This window comes from Akebia trifoliata, chromosome 11, assembly GCF_017979445.1.
Source record: "Akebia trifoliata isolate Shusen 1 chromosome 11, ASM1797944v1, whole genome shotgun sequence".
Classification (NCBI taxonomy): Eukaryota; Viridiplantae; Streptophyta; class Magnoliopsida; order Ranunculales; family Lardizabalaceae; genus Akebia; species Akebia trifoliata.
Genome location: NC_141385.1, coordinates 30,962,203 through 30,981,088, shown reverse-complemented (window position 1 = coordinate 30,981,088; position 18,886 = coordinate 30,962,203). Strand labels below are relative to the sequence as shown.

Sequence of the window (18,886 nt, the reverse complement as noted above, 5' to 3'; positions counted from 1 at the left end):
CTCACATTTCTCCATCTCTCATGTTTGATGGTAGAACCACCATAAAAGAGGATCAAAGTAACCATTGAAAGGAGAAAAAACGTTTTTGAGACGACCCTTTAAAAAAAATAGTAACATTTTTTTCACCATTAAACCTATAACCTTCTTCCTTCTTCTAAAAAAATAAAAAAAAGTCACACATTCTTCTCCATTAACGTCATCAACTCCTCTCTCCATCTCTCTTTACTATCCAAAAAAAATCAACCATAGCCTCACCTCCATTAACATCTTCTTCGTTACCCTCAAAGAAAAAAAATTGATTTTGGAGAAAGATTCACACATCAAACTTGTAAGATTACGACACTATTTATAAGCTATTTCGAGTTTTTGTTGAAGAAATCCAAGCATCCGAAATCATTCGACAAAGGTAATTTTTCTTTTTTTTAATGTACTTTTTTATTTCATTTATTTATTCTTGACTTCATAATTTTTTATGTACCCGAATGGATTCGTCGATTTTTGAGGTGTACGTGGCACTAATGACAATTTTTTAAATTTTCTGAAATATTGATTGATCAACCAATTGATTATTAATATTATAAGATAGATTTTCTCATTTTGTAATATTAATGGATCAATTCGTTGATTCTACGAAATGTATGAGCTAATTCATTAAGTTTGGCGCACATGACGATTTTGGAAAATCAAGATGTTCTTAATCAAAATTATTGAGATGACTCACTGATTTTGGGTACGTTAGAAATTTGAATCAATTTTTTTTCTCTATAAAATGGATATGTGAGTCAACTCACTGATTTTGTATACATTGAAAATTTCAAATCAAAACTTTCTATGAAATTGGCGCATGAGTCAACTCACTGATTTTTTGTGTGCATTAGAAATTCCAAATAGAGATTTTCTATAAAATCGAGCATGTGAGTCGACTCATTGATTTTAATACACGTGGCATCTAAAAAATCAAGATTTATTTGATAAAAAATTTATGGATTAGCTCACTGATTTTAATGTATGTGACAATTAAAAAAAAATCGATTTTCTTTGATTAATAATGTGCAGCTCAACTCATTAATGTTGATATTAATCAATTCATTGAATTTTTGAATGTACAAAAAATTAAAAAATCGATTTTCTCAATGAAAATCAACGAGTCAATTCACTGATTTTCATGTGCATTGGAAACTGAAATTTCCTATGAAATTGAACAATGAGTTGCTCACTGATTTTAATGCACGTGGTAATTCGAAAATCGGATTTCTTTGATTAATAATTTGTGAGTTAACTCGCTGATTTTAGGATGCACGTGACAATTCAAAAACCGGATTTCTTTGATTAATAATTTGTGAGTTAACATGCTGATTTTAAGATGCACATGGCAATTCAAAAATTGAATTTCTTTAGTTAAAAATGTGTGGGTTGACTCACTGATTTTAATACGCGTAGCAATTCAAAAATCAAAATTTCTTTGATTAATAAATGTGTGGGTTGACTAATTGATTTTAGATGCACGTGGCAATTCCAAAATAAAATTTCTTTGATAAAATGTCGTCACATGACAATTCAAAAAATCAAATTTCTTTAATATAATGTCGTCAATGAGCCAGTTCACTAATGTTGTATACGTGGCATTGAGAATTGATTTCAAACTATTCAAAATGTGACCGAATTGATCCATTAATTTTTGGTGCCACGTAAGCCTTATTAAATCATGGGATTCCTTTTATGCGAAATTCGAGAATCTATGTAATTATCTTAACCATAAGATTCGTTTGGCAAATCAGAGATAAACTGATGATGATGGTTGGACCATGGTCTTGACCCTAGTCTTATCCCATTGACCATATGTTAGTTTTGAATCGTAGTAGAGACCGATCATCTCGATCGGACGGGTTCGGTGCCTAATACCTTCTGAAACCCGTAACTTGACTTCTTACCCATCTCTCTGATCCGTGGACTGACCCATATCCATTTAGAGTTAATTTTGGTTCCTAGACCTAAACTAGGTGGCGACTCCCTATTCTTTTGAAATCCTCGAGATACATAGATCGGACTGCTATTTAGCGGACGACCGGGTCGAGGCGATTTCATGTCCCTAGACACTATAAATACCAAAACATAAAAAAAAATTTAGATTTTAATCTCTTTTGTATTCCTCTCTTCTAAAAATAAAATCCTAGAGAAAACCCATCATCTTCCCATCTTCCTTCATTGGTTATCATCTATGTAGAGGTTTTGATGGATTTCAACGTAAAAAGAAAAATCGATCGGCTCGTTGCAAACTTTAAGGGAAACTAAAAAGGTAAATCTTTCAACAAGAGAGTAAAACATCTTACTCAACTTCATCTTTCATGTTTTTTGTAGACTTTATAGATTGGATTTGAGGCATGGAATATCTAGATCTGAGGATAGGAACATCTAGATCTTTCTAATAGGCATATTTTTTATTTTTTTTATTTTTTATATATCTTAGTTTTCGATTCAAGAAACCTATATTTTTAATGAAAATTAAGAATTAAAAAAAAATTGTATTTAGAATATGTTAATTGATAATTTTGGGATAGATCTATGTTTTAAAATTGATTTCTAGAAGTTTAGTTGGAGAAAATTTGATTTTGGAGTCAAAAATCGTGTTTTTGAAAAAAAAAATTCCCACGCCATTGGTGGATGTTGTAGGTGCCACAGATAGAAAAGGCTTCTACCATTGATAGACTTTCTTGACATTAGTACCACCGATAAAAAAAACTTTTGTCACTGACAATAGGGACGGAGCTAGTAAGGAGCTGGTGAGGGCAATTGCCCCCACAGAACTTTGAGACACCCCTATATTTTCAACTAATAACATGCCCCACTTGTCCCCACTCCCTCACCTCTCTCCCCATTTGCCCCCACACCCCTCATCTTCCTCTAATTTTTACCCCCACACCCTCACCTCCCTCCATTCAAGTTCTTCAACTATACAACTAATGATAGTTTGCCCCCATTACAAGAATATCCTGGCTCCGCCCCTGACCGACAGACTTGCTTGACATCAGTGCCATCGACATAAATGTCTTCTATTGCCAATCGACCTTATTTTTTACCATTTTTGGATATTTTCTTCAAATGATTTTATAAAATGAACTTTGAGTACCTAAAATTGATTATAATCTTTACTTTCATCTCTTGCAAATGATCTACAAGAGTGCTTGAATTTAAAAAAAAATGACTTGAGTGTTAAAGTTTCAAATAATCGCATAGTGGATGCGATGTCTTAGATTGTATAAATGAGAGTATGGACTCTCTTTGGGTGCGTGTGTTGGCGAGTGGATATTTAGGGTTAACATTTAATTTATGTTATCGTGAGATGATGTTGCATATTTATTTAATTATCCTAGGATGTACAGTTAGGATGGTAAACTCCTATATAGTATTAGATTCATAGGAAAGTTGCACCACTTCTGAGATCAAGGAGATTTTTGTTCTATCTTTACCAGCAAACTTCGAAAAATGACCTGTATCTTATGGTCATAGTCAACGGTTAACTTGACTTGGATAAATGATCACTCAAATGTGGTATTTACAATGCTTGACCAAAAATCAAGAACTAATGATGGGGTTCCATACTAGTAAAGTACTAGAACAATCATATTTTGACATGGAGGAATCCAATCAGGATTTTCAACGCTCTTATCAACTATTCTATCATTGCTTGTATGTATATTAGAGATGTTATATGGATTGTAATTGGATTATTTACAATTTGTTTTAAATAATCTATTTACATTTCCAACATTTTTTATATAATTTACTCTTGTTTACATTGAAAACTTGTATATGTTTCAAATGTTTTAGAACTATAAATTATTTCATATCTAAGGGATTGTTAGTTGGAGATAGTTATTTACCGGATGAATAACCCTTATTAGTCAACCTATCCATTACAGTTGTAGATCCACCCTTAGTTGATGAGCATTATGACGAGCCTCTAGAGGAGCTTCAGCTTTCTGTAGGTCATATTGATGATTAGTGTCCACTTCCAAGTGAGTAGTGGGGTCATTTCTACTAGACCAACTACAGTTCAAGTTTAAAGGTCTTTTATTTTCCTTTTTGGGCGAGATGACACAATTTGATGTTAGTGAGAGGACTCTCATATATTGCAATGTTTATGACATTTCTTTTTATTATTATATTTTTAGTTTAATATTTGAATACACTCATGCACTCAGATAATTTATAGGTATGTTATCACGTTAATAATTTAGTTTTATTATATTTTTCGTTGTTATGTTATCATCTTAATCATGTGTTGTATATTTTTGTTATTATTATCTATGGAGAGTATTATTTAATGTCTTGGATTCTAGCAAAGAATCCAAAGGATTCGTGTTACGATTTGGGGTTGCTACAATCACCCACAACATCATTGATGTCAGAATGACCCACAAGTCCAGCTTTCTCATTTATTGTTGACTGCATCACTGTAGCGGGCCCATAGAGATGGAGAGAGTACTTCGTAGATGGAGATGACAATGTATCTTTGAAAACATTTTCTTCTTTTCTTCATTCTTTGAGTAGAGAAGATGAGAATGAGAAAGTTGGTTGAAATATTTGAGGACTCTCTACTTGGATTTGGGAGAATTTTTGTTCCCTTAATTTTGGGTGGGGTTGAGATTACATCCTACTTAGGTGGAAGTCTTACCTCCACTAAAAATGATAGTTGGAAGGCTTCTTGGAATTGTAGTTACTGGGAATTGATAAACCAAATATGTGTAAGGGAGTTGATGTCTGAAATTTAAACCCCAAATATGATCAATTACTATTTCCAAACATACCCTAAAGGTTTTTAAGAGGTAGAAAAAGATGGATTTTAGGTAAGAAAAATCAAGGGCTTTCCAAAAGGGGGTTAGTGTGAGGTTGGAATGATGGATTCAAGATGAGGTTGAATAGACTAAAATAATTTAGTCGAAGAGTTCGAGGATGACTAGTTTTGAAAAAAAAATTGTAAGGCTTTTGACTACATGTTGAAGATGATGGCATTTAGATCATTTTCCCTTAGTCTATTAAATAAGACCAAGGTTAAGGAGGCATGTCATTAATTTGAAAACTTTTCTCGAACTCTTACCGAAATGTGAGGGTATGTCGGAATCAACCCCACCCTACCACTGAGCTAGCGCATAGAATGGGTTTTGACTTTGACCTAAAATTCAACTCATCCGAAAATTGAATTCAGCGGATTTGGATTCTTTTACTAAATTCAAATAAAAAATAGGATTGACTAAGATTATATGCGCCTTGATCAGAATTGGACATGGGTTCAACCCTAGAGTTGAATACATTACTTTAAAATTTATATTTTTAAGTTTTTCATAATATTTATTTTTACTATTTTCTCCATATGGATTCTAACAAAATAAAAAAAGTATAAGGGTAAAATAGAATATTATTACAAGTTTCCAAAAAATTTCAATTTCGGATATAGTATTAGTTAGTAGGGTCCGAATTGGATCTAGGCATAGATTAATATAAAAAATATATTTATATGAACGTAGATATACTTTAATCAAACCCATTTTATGCTTTAACCGTTGAAAAGAAAAGAAAATGCATATGAACATCGGGATAATACTATTTACCATATCCAACGGCTAAGGTTAAATATTACATTATTACAGCATCAATGACTTATCAAAATCTATGTTCCCGAGGCAATTGACTTAAGAAAGGACGAGTTTCAGAATAATCTGACTTGCATGTGAACGTATCCTCAAATGGGGAAGCAATTTTCCATGCTACATGTCCTTGGATAACTCAATCAAATCCAATAATATATTATAATGAGAGTTACTATTGCCACACTAACTTTTGCTAACGTCACATCAACGGTGTGCAATTCTTTAGTTATTTACATAGGGGGGGGGGGGGGGGCAACAGCAACTCTCATTATAATTATTAAAATGGTGATTTAGATATCCTTGTGCTCTCCACGTTTTAGTGAATGTCTGAGATACCCTAATAGTTCCAAAAGGATGACATGGTCTTTGATCTTTTTCTTCTATCATAGACTTATAAAAATGACTTAAATATCTTAATCATTAATTTAGGGATGGTAAGTTTGCCCTGCCTTGCCCCATAAGGTCGGTTTTTTACTACCTAAATGATTTCTAGGCAATAACGATTTTGATATATTCTGCCCCATTAACCACCTTGTCTTGATAATATATATTATATTATTATATACTTATATGAACAATCACCACCACTTAGCTTAATGGTAAGAAACATGAATGTGTTCTCAAGTTTAAACCTTCTTGAGTTCATTTCGAAACTACTAAGCCATATAAGATAAAAATCATTGTCATAGATTTTGTCAAAATTGTTGTCCCATGAACCGTCTCGTTGGGCTGGTCAAGACAGGGTGCTAAAAATGGGTTGAGCTGGTGAGTCGGGAAAAACCTATTATGGGCGGGTGTGGGGCAAAAAAAAAAAAAAAGACCTGAGTCAATTTCAGGACGAGCAAATATAATCAGGTTTGGCCCTAAAAATGGGTTTAGTTGGCGGGTTGGGGAAAACCTATTATGGCGGGTGTTGGGCAAAAAAATATGACCCCAAATTGATTTCAGGGTGAGCAAATATAATTGGAGTTGGGGATAAGTCTAAAAACCCAACCCAAACCTTGCCTCATTGCCATCCCTACTTTGATCTCTAGATAGTAAATCTTGATTTTTCTCCAAAACTGTCATCTTAAGTTTTTTAACATTTGTAATAAATTATTTTAACGATTTCAATTCATTAATTAAATCTTACCTTAAACCCTTGTAAGAAGAACTTGATTTTTTAAAAAATCCTCTCTTATTCTTGGGAATTGAATATTTAAGAAGATATAGTCTTAAAGTTGAAGATAAAAGTAAAAAAAAATAAAATTTAACCTAAGAGATAATAGATGACTTGTTTTGGGAAGTGAAAAAGTAAAAGATTTTAATTTTAATTACAAGTTAAAGAAGAGGGCATTTAAGTCATTTTCACTATTTATCAGGGTAGACTAAGGTCTAAGGCATGTCATTCGTTTGAAAACATAACCACGGACGGTTTAGAAAATGTTAGGGTGATTTAGACATACCCCCCTATGTTTTGCTAGTTATTAGAGATACCCCTATGTTTTGAAAATGATGGCATACATCCTTTGACCTTAGTTTTCTACGTAGACCAAGGGGAAAAGACTTGAACACCAACATTTTCAACATTTTATTTAAAAAAAAAACCCTATATATTTTCTTTTAAAAATCAATTATCTTCAACCTCATTGGATAAAGTTTTTAACTTTTATCAAGTATCTTAAGATTTTATTTAGTTCAAATCTCAAGACAAGATAAAATTTTTTAGAAAGTATAAAATGATAAAATTTTGGGTTGAAATTTTTTGGATTTTCTACAAATAAGACGAGGTAAAAAAATGATGGATTAAAATAAAGTTAAACAAATAATATTTTTGGAAAAATTGAAAATGACAAAATTTTGAATAGAAAAATCTAAGATTTCATGCAAAATGTTAGATCTAAGTAGAAAACAATGAATTGAAATTAAGTTGAGTAGATATACTATGGAAGTTGGAGAAATTGAAGATGATTGGTTATAAGAAGAAAAATCTAGGGTTTTGACTGGAAGTTAAAGGTGAGGGCATTGGAGTCTTTTTCCCTTAGTCTATTTAAAAGACTAAGGTCAAGGGATGCATGTCATCAATTTCAAAACATAGGGGATACCTCTAATATTCAGCAAAAATTAGGGGGCATGTTTAAATCACCCTGAATGTTACTGTAATGCAGCTTGTGGATATCCTTAAACCTGTATCCTTCAACCAAATTTGATCCACGTGGTCAGAGCAGGGCCAAAGATACCGAATTTTGGTAGTTCGTTAAGTATAGTATCTCATTTTTGACTTTAAGTTGGGTAAGTGGGGCTGCGGTTGTAAAGAGATCATCTGCAGAATACAAGAGACATTGTTCCACTTGGATAAGATAAGCTTCCATAATCTTTTTCATGATATCCTGCATGCGTTTATACGGTCGAATATCCGCCTCTCCTCACAAAATTGTGCCACGTGGTTTATCCGTACATGTTTCACCGACTTTAATCTCTTCGGTTATTGAAATTATGAACAGAAAACTCAGGTGTTGGTTAATAATATACGTCCAGCGTGTTGTCCAGATGGTTCTAAACCCGGTATTCCACTGATCCATTTCAACTCCTCGCATACGGAGTTGACTCGTCCGAGTCTCTTATCTTGGATTAGTTAAAATATTTAATCCAGTTTATATATATATATATATATATATATAATTAATATAATCTTTTATAAAATAAGATGACTTATATGTTACTAAGCCACATGATCATGTTTCTATTTAGATAATTAATATTTAAATAAAAAATAAAATATAGAAACTCCAATTGGCAAACTTTTTTTGTTAGGCTCCACTCACTATACTACTCAGAATTGATGAGTCAACTCGAACTCGAAACATCTTTTTAAACCAAGATTGTCCAAGCTCAATATTGCTAGGTGTCACACTTTACACACCTTGTAAATTTGACAACTGAATCATAGCCGTTCACTTTGAGTTGGTGGGCCCACATGAAAACTCATAAAAATCTGACTATTTATTTAGCTTTAGATTCGGTTTTAAAAGTATACGTTACGCTCTATCAGGCATTAATAATAATTAGATAAAAAATCCTTCATAGTGGTGGGCCCCAAAACTTTCATCCTAACCGTCTAATCTGACATCTGAATCTAATCAACGTGATTGAAATATCTAAATTCATTTTAATTGAACGGGGAGTATCATATTCAATACTCCGAAGAGCACCCAATACTTTCTTCTGTATTAACCTAATTTACGGCGAGTCTGTCTTCCTTCCATATCTATAGGCGAGGAGACAGCGAAGCAGAATAAGAGCCAGAGACCCTTCAAACCCTAAATTATCTCTCTCCCTCTCTTCGAAACCCAAACCCTAATTTTCAATCTCTATGATGATCATGTAGCTTTGATTCTACTTCTTTCGAGATCTCGTCTGCAAAAAAAAAAAAAAAAAAAAAAAAACGAATCAATCCTTCGAAATAGTAGAAGATGACGAGGAGATGCTCGCATTGCAGTCACAATGGGCACAATTCGAGAACTTGCCCTAACAGAGGGGTTAAGCTATTTGGGGTTCGATTAACGGATGGATCGATCAGGAAGAGTGCTAGTATGGGGAATTTATCTCACTATAACGGATCCAATAACGGTGGTCTTAATCTCAACAGCATTAACAATCATCCTGGTTCACCTGGTGAGACGCCAGATCATGGTGGAGCTGCAGATGGTTACGCTTCGGAGGATTTCGTCAAGGGGTCTTCTTCGAGTTGCCGCGAACGAAAGAAAGGTTTGGATTTTGTGAATTTGGGAAATTGCTGTTAAATATTTGATTTTGAATGGTTTATGTTCTTATCTGGTTAATTGTATCTATGTGGTTGTTAGAATTAATGAAAAAAAAAAAATGAAATTATTCATTTATAGCTTACGTAGATTTATTTCACAAGTCGTTTTTAATCAGATGGGTGGAATCGATATTTGTGTGATCATGTACTGTTTTGAGCTCTACTAATTTAGCTTTAATCAACCCATAGTTTTGTATATTATATTTTATTTATAAAAAAATAGTAATAGTTTTGGATATTTCCTTTTTTTCCCCAAAAATGAATCTTTTTGTTCTTTTGTTTTTACTTCCATATGTATTTGGATTATTATTGATTATAGAGGAATGGGGACGATCATCTTCATCCTACTTGTTATAATGAGGATAGTGAATATTTTTTTGGTTCCTGATGGATTTTCCTTGTTCTGTCAATTGTACCATTGCATCGGATTTATATTAGTTTTGGTAAGAGTCCTAACAAACCCTACTTAAAAATTGTTATTCCGAAATGAATATTTTAGTTGGGAAATATGAATTTATGTAGTTTGATGTAGAATAATTGTTTAATTAGATAATACGCCAAAAATGAGAAAAGTAGGAAAACAAGTCCCTGAAATGGGATGTTAAAACAAGGGCTAGGCCGCTAGGCGGTGCTTAAGCGACAAAAAAAATAATGTTTCAATGTTTAATGTTGTAGTAAAGGTTATGAAAAATTTAAAAAGAAATAAAAAGAAAGAAAAAAGCTGTAAAATGATAAATATGCATCGAATTAATGATTGTGTAAGAGGACTCTTAGATATTTCATTTAAAAAGGATCCTTATAAAATATATACTGATATCTAGGAAACGTATTTTGCCTGTCATCTCTGTCATATATTCAATAGAAAGCCTCAAAAAGGAAAATACAAGCCTCAAATGACATTTGAGGCTCTCCATCAAACGACAACTGATCTGGAAGAAGACTCTTAGGGATTTTCATAGAAAAATTGATTTATAGAAAAGCAATACTGATCCCTAACAAAGTAGTATTATTCTCTAGGAAACCTGTGTTTTTACCTCTTGCTCAGTGAGCCTCAAATGTTGTTTGAGGTTAGAAAATTTGATACACAACATCAAACATATGGCTGAGATGGGAGGAAAAGGCGCTGAAGGAGAGTGAATGTGTCATACTGTTACCTTCTATCTTTAATGATATACCCCCTAGACCATGAAACTACCAGCTTTGACAAGATGGAGACCTAGAGGGGGGGGGGTGAATAGGACTAATTTAAAAATCTACTGAATGTGTATGTTTGGGATGTGAATGAATTTCATTGTCAGGGAGCATCCACAAAAACATTCATGTAACAAGATATTCATGCGAGATATGATCAGTCATGATATGCATTCAAATTGACATAAGGATAAGAGAATCTGAGACACAGTAGAATACACACGATTTATAGTGGTTCGGCACCCGTGCCTACATCCACTCTCAAGAGAACCCAAATTGGTGGTTCTTTGGTATTCACTAATACAGAGGTTTATGGTTCACCTTAAACCGCACACAGAATTTTTTCCCGGGATGATTCTACAACCCTACAATAGAATGGACCGCATCCACTCAAAGTCCTTGAGTTTTTACTTAGGAAACTCAGGAACCTTTGTCACTCAACATGAGTCTGCAACTCAATCAAGTGCTTGATTTTGAAGAAGAAATCAAGTGAACTATTACAAGTGTATTTTCAGAATTTTAAGACACAAACAATCAAACTCACAGTAATGGCGATGGTAGTGAGTGTGTTGTTCTTTAGTTCTCCGTTACTCCCTTCAACAATGGCTTCTTGACTTGCTCGTGGTTAGACTGCAATTCTCGAAGGGTGGATTAAGTAGAGCTTGATCAACAAAGACGTGATAGTTTGTTGTGCATGATATTGATTACTCTTCACGACTCTTCTTCCTTTGTTAAGCCTTTTAAAGTATGCTTATTTGCTTGGGCTGAACTTTGGAGTGGTTGATCAATCCAAGAAGAGGCCAAGTGCTTTACTTTTATAGGCAGAGCTCTTAACGGCTTTCTGTCGGTGGCACCTGAATTCCAACGGTGGCACCGACCAATCATAACGGTCGAAAATCTTACCGTTTCACATTTTCGGTAGCACTGACGGTGGAACCTCCAAGCTTCATCGGTGGGACCGATGAGGAGTTTTACGGTGGAACCGCCAGGAGTATGTTTCTGCCACCGAATGAAAACTCCTTCATTAGTTCTGGCGGTGGATGTCGGTGGGACCGACAAAGTGTTATTCGGTGGGACCGATGCCTAAACTGTCGGTGGGACCGTCAGGATTGTTCTTCTGCCACCGATAGGAGGTATCCCATGAAAATTTGTCGGTGGCTAGCGGTGGAACCGTCAAGTATTCATCGGTGGAACCGATTAATATTCTATCGGTGGGACCGACATATTAGAGCTTCTGCCACCGATAGAAGGTTATCTCAAAATATTCGGTCGGTGGCTGGCGGTGGAACCTTTACTCCTGCCGACAGATTCTGATCTCCTTGAGATATACCTGTTCTGATGCTCCACGGGAAATGATGCCCCTTGACCTTGATTGGTTTTGATATATTTTGCATTTTGTCATTGAATTATGAACGCACAACAATGTTTCTAGTAGTTACATCATGACATCATACGACTACTCTTGTAATTTGACAAAACATGGTACTAACAGACCATGGTCTTCTACGAGGGATTAGAAAATGACCAAAATACCCCATTTTAACTAATTGGTGCCTAGGTTCAGCCTTTGATAATAGAGAATGCAGTGATCAGATATTGTCAATTAGGTTCGTAGCTTTCTTAGGTCCGACAACTTCCTAGGGGGCCAAAAGATATCTTATGTTAGAAGTCCGATTTTAATGAAGTGTTTGGAAAGAGAGGACGAGAATTTTTAGACTTTCAATTATGAACTGTCCACTTTGTTTTAAGTTCTTTATTATTATGCGACCTAACAATATTTTGTTACTCGAGTCTTCGACTTCTTGACCTTATACCCAATGCTTCAAGCCTAAGGTCACCAAATTAAGCTATCAAAAACATTCATTTTGATTTCTCAAGAACATGGTTCTTTCATTAGAGGTAGAAAAATTTTGGATTGTGTTTTGATTGTTAATGAATCTCTAGAGTCGATTAGATCTAGCAATATTGGCGCAATGTGCAAAATTGATATGGAAAAAGCTTATGATCACAAGTTATAATTTTGTCAACTATACTCTTGGGAGAATGTTTTTCGTGACAAGTGGAATTAAACGACAATGAAGTACGTCTTCTCTGTCCACTTTTCTATTTAGTGTACGGGCCTACCCTTTTTAGAAATAAGAAGTTATAGAGAGTGAAGGTGGGGAGATCCTTTATCATACCTTTCTTATTTGTATTAATGGTGGACACATTATGGAGGATGATTTTTAGCGAGACTTATATTTGGGCTGCAGTGTTTCGACTTTGCCTTCAGTTTGGATGTCATACTTTTATTTTTTGGATCGAATGTGAACCAATTTAGGTTCCTAAGGTGTCTTCTTAGTTGTTACATGATCAAAGAGATTGGAAATTAGGTTGAAGGGGACATTAGAACTATGGAGGCCAAAGACTTCAGTTGAAAGGGACGTTAGAGCAATTACATTGTTATGTTACCATCAGTGTATATTTGTCCCTTCCCATGTTTTCACCTACATATATAGGATATTTTAAGAAGTGAACGCCTTTCTTAGTAAGCGATTTCATTACATTTTGTCCATAAACAGGACCTATGCGCTCCTGCGCACGTAGGCCAATACATGATGGAACTCCACTAAAATAAAGTAGGACCCCCCAATCGGGGGGCCAAAGCGCATTAGGTTGTTCTTTCTGCGCGCGCGCGCGATTGGGGGGGGGGGGGCTGGAGTTGCTTGTTGGGCCTGGATACAACTATAGAGTGAGCTTCCCTTCCTTCTCTTTCAAATCACGAGAAATTTCCTTATTTTATTGGGGACATTATATAAATGATTTCATGATGAATAAAAATGCTGACAAATATTTGTATGTTGCACAAAAAACCTTAAAGATGGAAATGTAGTGTAGGTTAAGAACAATTTCAATTGGTTTGCTAGCAGTTTTGAGATGATTTAATACACAAAACTACCTTAAGAGAACCATATTGATATGTGCTTAATACGTTACAATAAATTTCCGTATTATTGGAAACTATTTTTGCTTAGGATTTTAATCATCATGCATTTTCAAACTTGTTGAAAGAAAAAGGTCTACTACGCCATAGAAAAAAAGTGGGGTGAAAAGGTACCCCGTCACGTTTTAGTGAATATTTGAGATACCCCTATACTTTTTAACTGATGACATGCCCCTTGACCTCAAACTTCTCTAATTGACTAATGAAAAATGATCTAAATGCTCTTCAACATGTAGTCAAAAAACTTCATGGGAATGAATCACCCCCCCCCCCCCCCCCCCCTTGCCTCCCACAGTATTCAAGGGGTGAGCACCCAAAGGAGCGGAGGGATGTCTCAAGCGAATTCCGTCAAATGTTAACGTAATAGGGAGTGGTGGAGGCACAATGGGTACTTTTGGCGTCATTCATGTTTGAGAAGGATGCTATTGCTAGTGGGATTTGATAATAAGGACCTGAGATGTGGACGCCATTCAAGGAGATATTCTACAAGAACTACTTCCCAAACACTATATGAGATCAAAAGACTAGAAAATTAGTAGACCTGGCTCAAAAGACTATGTCAGTTGGTCAATATGAGGCAAATTTTGCAAAACTATCTCGATTATTTCCCCACTTGATTTCTACATAGGATTTGAGGATTAAAAAGTTTCAACAAGGGTTGCAGCCATCTATTAGAGAGAATCTCATTTTAGTAGATCTTACCACTTACGCAATTCCCTATTTTTTGTACCTAAATTAAAAAAAAATTAAATACAATATTAAATAATAGGAGACTCAAAGTAAAAGTATCTTTCTCACATCCGTTGTTCATCCCATGTGGAGGCAAGGATGATCAAGAAGATCTTATTAGCAAAAAGTGAACTGGTAGACATTATGAAGAAAAAAGAGTAAGGGGAATCTCAAAGGGATACATCACGTCAAGTTGGACAAAACAAGAGGCAAAAAACTACTTCGCAACAACTACAAGGCCAAAAAAAATTACGGGAGACCATTGGATCTTAAGAAAATGCATGTCACATCTGTGATTGGTTAGTTCAGCTTAGGATGGATCTTTTAGCCTACTGGAATTATCCATCATCGGACATGTGGGTTGGTTGCTATGGCTTCATATATATGTTGGACCACACCACTTAGCACCAATTGGTTTTGAGTTGGACCCCTGACATGGTATCAGAGTAGGCTGCTTACCCTATTGTGCAAGTCCAGGGCCCATGCTCTGGGCCTGGACTTGAGGGGGAATGTTAGCCTATTGGAATTATCCCACATCGGACATGTGGGTTGGTTGCCATGGCTTCATATATCTGTTGGGCCACACCACTTAGTACCAATTGGTTTTGAGTTCTGCTTACCCTGTTGTGCAAGTCCAGGGCCCATGCTCTGGGCCTGGACTTGAGGGGGAATGTTAGCCTACTGGAATTATCCCACATCAGACATGTGGGTTGGTTGCCATGGCTTCATATATCTGTTGGGCCACACCACTTAGTACCAATTAGTTTTGAGTTGGACCCCTGACATGGTATCAGAGCGGGTTGCTTGCCCTGTTGTGCAAGTCCAGGGCCCATGCACTGGGCCTGGATTTGAGGGGGAGTGTTAGCCTACTGGAATTGTCCCATATCAGACATGTGGGATGGTTGCCATGGCTTCATATATCTGTTGGGCCACACCACTTAGTACCAATTGGTTTTGAGTTGTACCCCTGACAAGATCACCCAACATTGAAAGGAGCAAAACCTGAGGTGTTGAAAGAACTGCATGAATGAAGGGACAAAAAAGGTCAACAACGTCCAAACCCACAACCATTTCAATTCCAGTCGAGACTACCTCAACAGTGCCAGCAACTTGGAAACCTGTGGGCAAGAGTGCATGGACTTGAGAATTATTCAATTTAGGTGTCACTTGTTCTTTTGTACCATATTTTAATAAGCATTGGCAATAGATGATAAAAGTCAAATGAACGAGTAGGTAGGTGTAAGTCATATTCATGGAGATGAGTGATAGATTCCAACTAATCCAGAGTAGAACAAGAAGCTCTCTAAGGGAAGTCAAACTCATCATCAAGGTAAGTTTTCATTACATTTAAATGGTTTTTGGTGGGATTGACCCTCATCATTCTAACTGGGATAATTTTCCCAAGCATTTTGATGAAATTTTATATTTTAAATGAATTTCTAATAGGATTGTTCCTGTCTAGCTGCAGAATTTTATAATTTGAACCCTCGGTTCGAAGTTAAATTACTTCCTAGAAAGGATTGATAGTTCCAAAATATTTTCAAAACCAACGTCAAGTGTAGAAATCTGTACATAGGTGATTTGTCCCTTTTTGATGAAAAGTGAATTTTATAGAAAAGTAAGCGTGGAAGGGTCAGTGTGTCAGATGGGTTTATGAATTTAATAAAAATGATTGATAGGACTATTTCTGCTAATGTTGTATTTTTCCTTAAAAAGTTGGGTTAGTTGATTTTCTAAATCATCTGGATTCACCCATTTTCAAGTTATAAATTGGAAGATATGATTTTTCGAAGCCGATGAGGGAAATTTTCCATATCTGTATTGAAAAGATTTTTCGTAGGCAATTAAGGGAAAATTATCAAGGGTATATGTTCTTTGCATAAACAACTTATTCAGTGAATAAAAATTAAATTCACTCCTCAGTGTTTTGGATCTTTGGTTCGGGCCATGGAACTTGTCTGGGGTGGGAAAGAATGAACTTGTCTCCTAAAGTTTTCTCTTTTGAAAAGTCAACTCTTAACACCTAAAAGATGCAAAGATAATGCATTCCTATCATCATGGTACAACTGGACAACAGCTAACCTCGTATGTCATGGACTCATCATGCATATCTTAGAGAGTGGATGCATCAGAAGTAGGCTTTATATGGGCGTAAATGCAGGAGGACTCATCAAAGCTTATATTCTGCAATACTGGGTATATTCTACATTGCACATTCACATATTTTGCATTATATCCAATCTCCACCTTTGAACATAGAGCCCTGAATGGATGTGTATTACTTGTATGCGAGATGACAGTTGGTTACACACATTGCTTTGAATGTAGATCTCTTCTTATGTAATTAACTCTAATTGGATATCTACTACTTTTTTGTTTCCCTCTTGAGTTTCCATAATTTCAGATGCATACTTCACTTTTAGTTCAAATCTTCCAGCTTCTATCATTTAAAGATTCAGGTTGTGATTTTGATTTGCAGGTGTGCCATGGACTGAAGAGGAACATAGGATGTTCCTTCTTGGCCTGCAGAAGCTTGGCAAAGGTGATTGGCGTGGGATAGCACGCAATTATGTAATATCAAGGACACCCACTCAGGTGGCCAGCCATGCCCAGAAATATTTTATCCGTCAAACCAACCTGTCCAGAAGAAAAAGGCGTTCTAGCTTGTTTGATATCATAGCAGATGAAGTTCGTTACTCTCTTTGTCATTCTCTGATAGATGTGACGTTATCCGTGTTTGTGCATAAGTGTGTTTGTGCATCAATGCATGTGCATGCATGATCAATATGTTTGGTATAATTATGAAACTAGAATTTAAATGAAGAAATTGCATCTGAAAATTCACATTTTAGGACAGTTTTTCTACGTAACCTTCGAAGTTTCTTCAATTTTACGGGTCTCCTAGTTTGACCTAGCAAATGGATGTCCGTACTTTGAATGTTCGTAAATATAACCCACTCATAATATGGTTTGTAGAGTAGGACTTTGAACCTTATTTCTCTGGAGAATGGATTGTCTTGGTACACATCTCTATCAATACGTTTTCCTGCTGCATGTATTCTAGTATTCCTATGCTTGTCTAAAATGCCATTTTTTCTGTGTGGGGCATAAATAATAAAATAGAAGAGTATAGCAATTAGAAAAGAAATACACCAAAAAAATGTTGAATGGTCCAAAATTATATGACCCAACCGACCCAAATCAAGTAATTTGATCGGGTTGGATCTGGATCCGGATTTAGTGGAAGCAAAATGGTTCGGATATGGTTTTAGTTATAATCGGATCCAATTTGGATACGGATCTGAATAAAAAATTGGATCTAGATATGAATATACTTAGATCCAACCCATTTTAAGTCCTATAATTATGTGTGCATGTGTATGATTCTAATAGTTCTATGCTCACATATTTTATTCTTGAACCATTTTGGCTTATACTTGGTGTGAAATCTTATTTCTGCAGCAGCCACTCGATTCGCATCAAGTTGTATCACAGGACCTCTTCCCCATCAGCCACCAAGAAGTTGAAACACATAGCAACAGCCAATTGCAGGTTCCTCCAGCTCTAGATGAAGAATGTGAATCAATGGATTCGACAAACTCCAACAATGAAGGAGAAGCTGCCGTTCCAAAGTCAGAGAGTTCACAGTGCAGTTACCACCCCATAGTATTTCCTGCATATTTCTCGCCATTCTATCCGTTTACCATCCCATTGTGGCAGGGGGGGTACAACACTAGAGAGTCGACAACTAAAGAGGAGACACATGAAGTTGTTAAGCCAACAGCAGTACATTCAAAGAGTCCAATCAATGTTGATGAGTTGGTAGGCATGTCAAAACTGAGCCTAGGAGAATCCCTTGGCGACTCAGGGCCTTCTTCTCTCTCACTAAAATTGCTCCAAGGGTCCGGTAGGCAGTCAGCTTTCCATGCTAACAACCCTACAACCGATACCTCAAGCACCGGTCCAATTCATGCAGTGGCAGTCTAAGTCTACTAAAAAATGTGAATGGTTAGCTAGCTTAGTGTAGTAGTGATGAAAACCTGTTAATACAAGACTGATTATTGTGTTTGTTTTCTACTGTCTGCTTCAGCTATTTTTTTTTTTTTTTTTTTATAATGTGGATTTTTCCTTAATAAATATAATTCTTAGGAAATTACCATCTTATCTGAACCCTTGATTTTATAAAATTTAAAAGCACAGTCAGCCTAACTTAAGCGTCTGATTCTATGTGGCTTGCTTCATCTTTATGTGAAAAATTAGCTTATTTATTTTCTGTTCTTCAATTTCTGGGGTGGCAGATCTTTTTTCTCTGGTGTTAATAATAAATTTCATTTATTTATTTAGAAAGTTGTTACTTGATTAAATTATTTAATAGCTTATAATGTCACACAAATGTATTTTTTTTTTTTTAAATAACTAGCCAATCAATGAAATTCAATGTAACATCTGAGATGCAGATAACAATTAGAAAAATATAATGATCAATCCTTTCCCACTTGTTTGGAGAAGTTGTTTGATTTTGATTTTTATGTA

General features: G+C 35.4%; 1 protein-coding gene across 2 annotated transcripts; it reads left to right on the top strand.

The window, feature by feature from the left end:
• Nucleotides 1-8,873: 8,873 nt before the first annotated feature.
• On the top strand, nt 8,874-18,460 carry LOC147391264 (myb-like transcription factor family protein). Of its 2 annotated transcripts, none has more exons than XM_086458534.1 (3): nt 8,874-9,395; nt 16,833-17,041; nt 17,819-18,460. In XM_086458534.1, exons 1-3 carry the CDS (start codon nt 9,101-9,103, stop codon nt 18,338-18,340), a joined length of 1,026 nt encoding a protein of 341 aa, XP_086314660.1. In that variant the 5' UTR covers nt 8,874-9,100; the 3' UTR covers nt 18,341-18,460. The 2 variants fall into 2 exon arrangements, with proteins under 2 accessions (XP_086314660.1, XP_086314659.1); XM_086458533.1 differs by having other exon boundaries at nt 8,876-9,395; nt 17,816-18,428.
• Nucleotides 18,461-18,886: the final 426 nt, after the last annotated feature.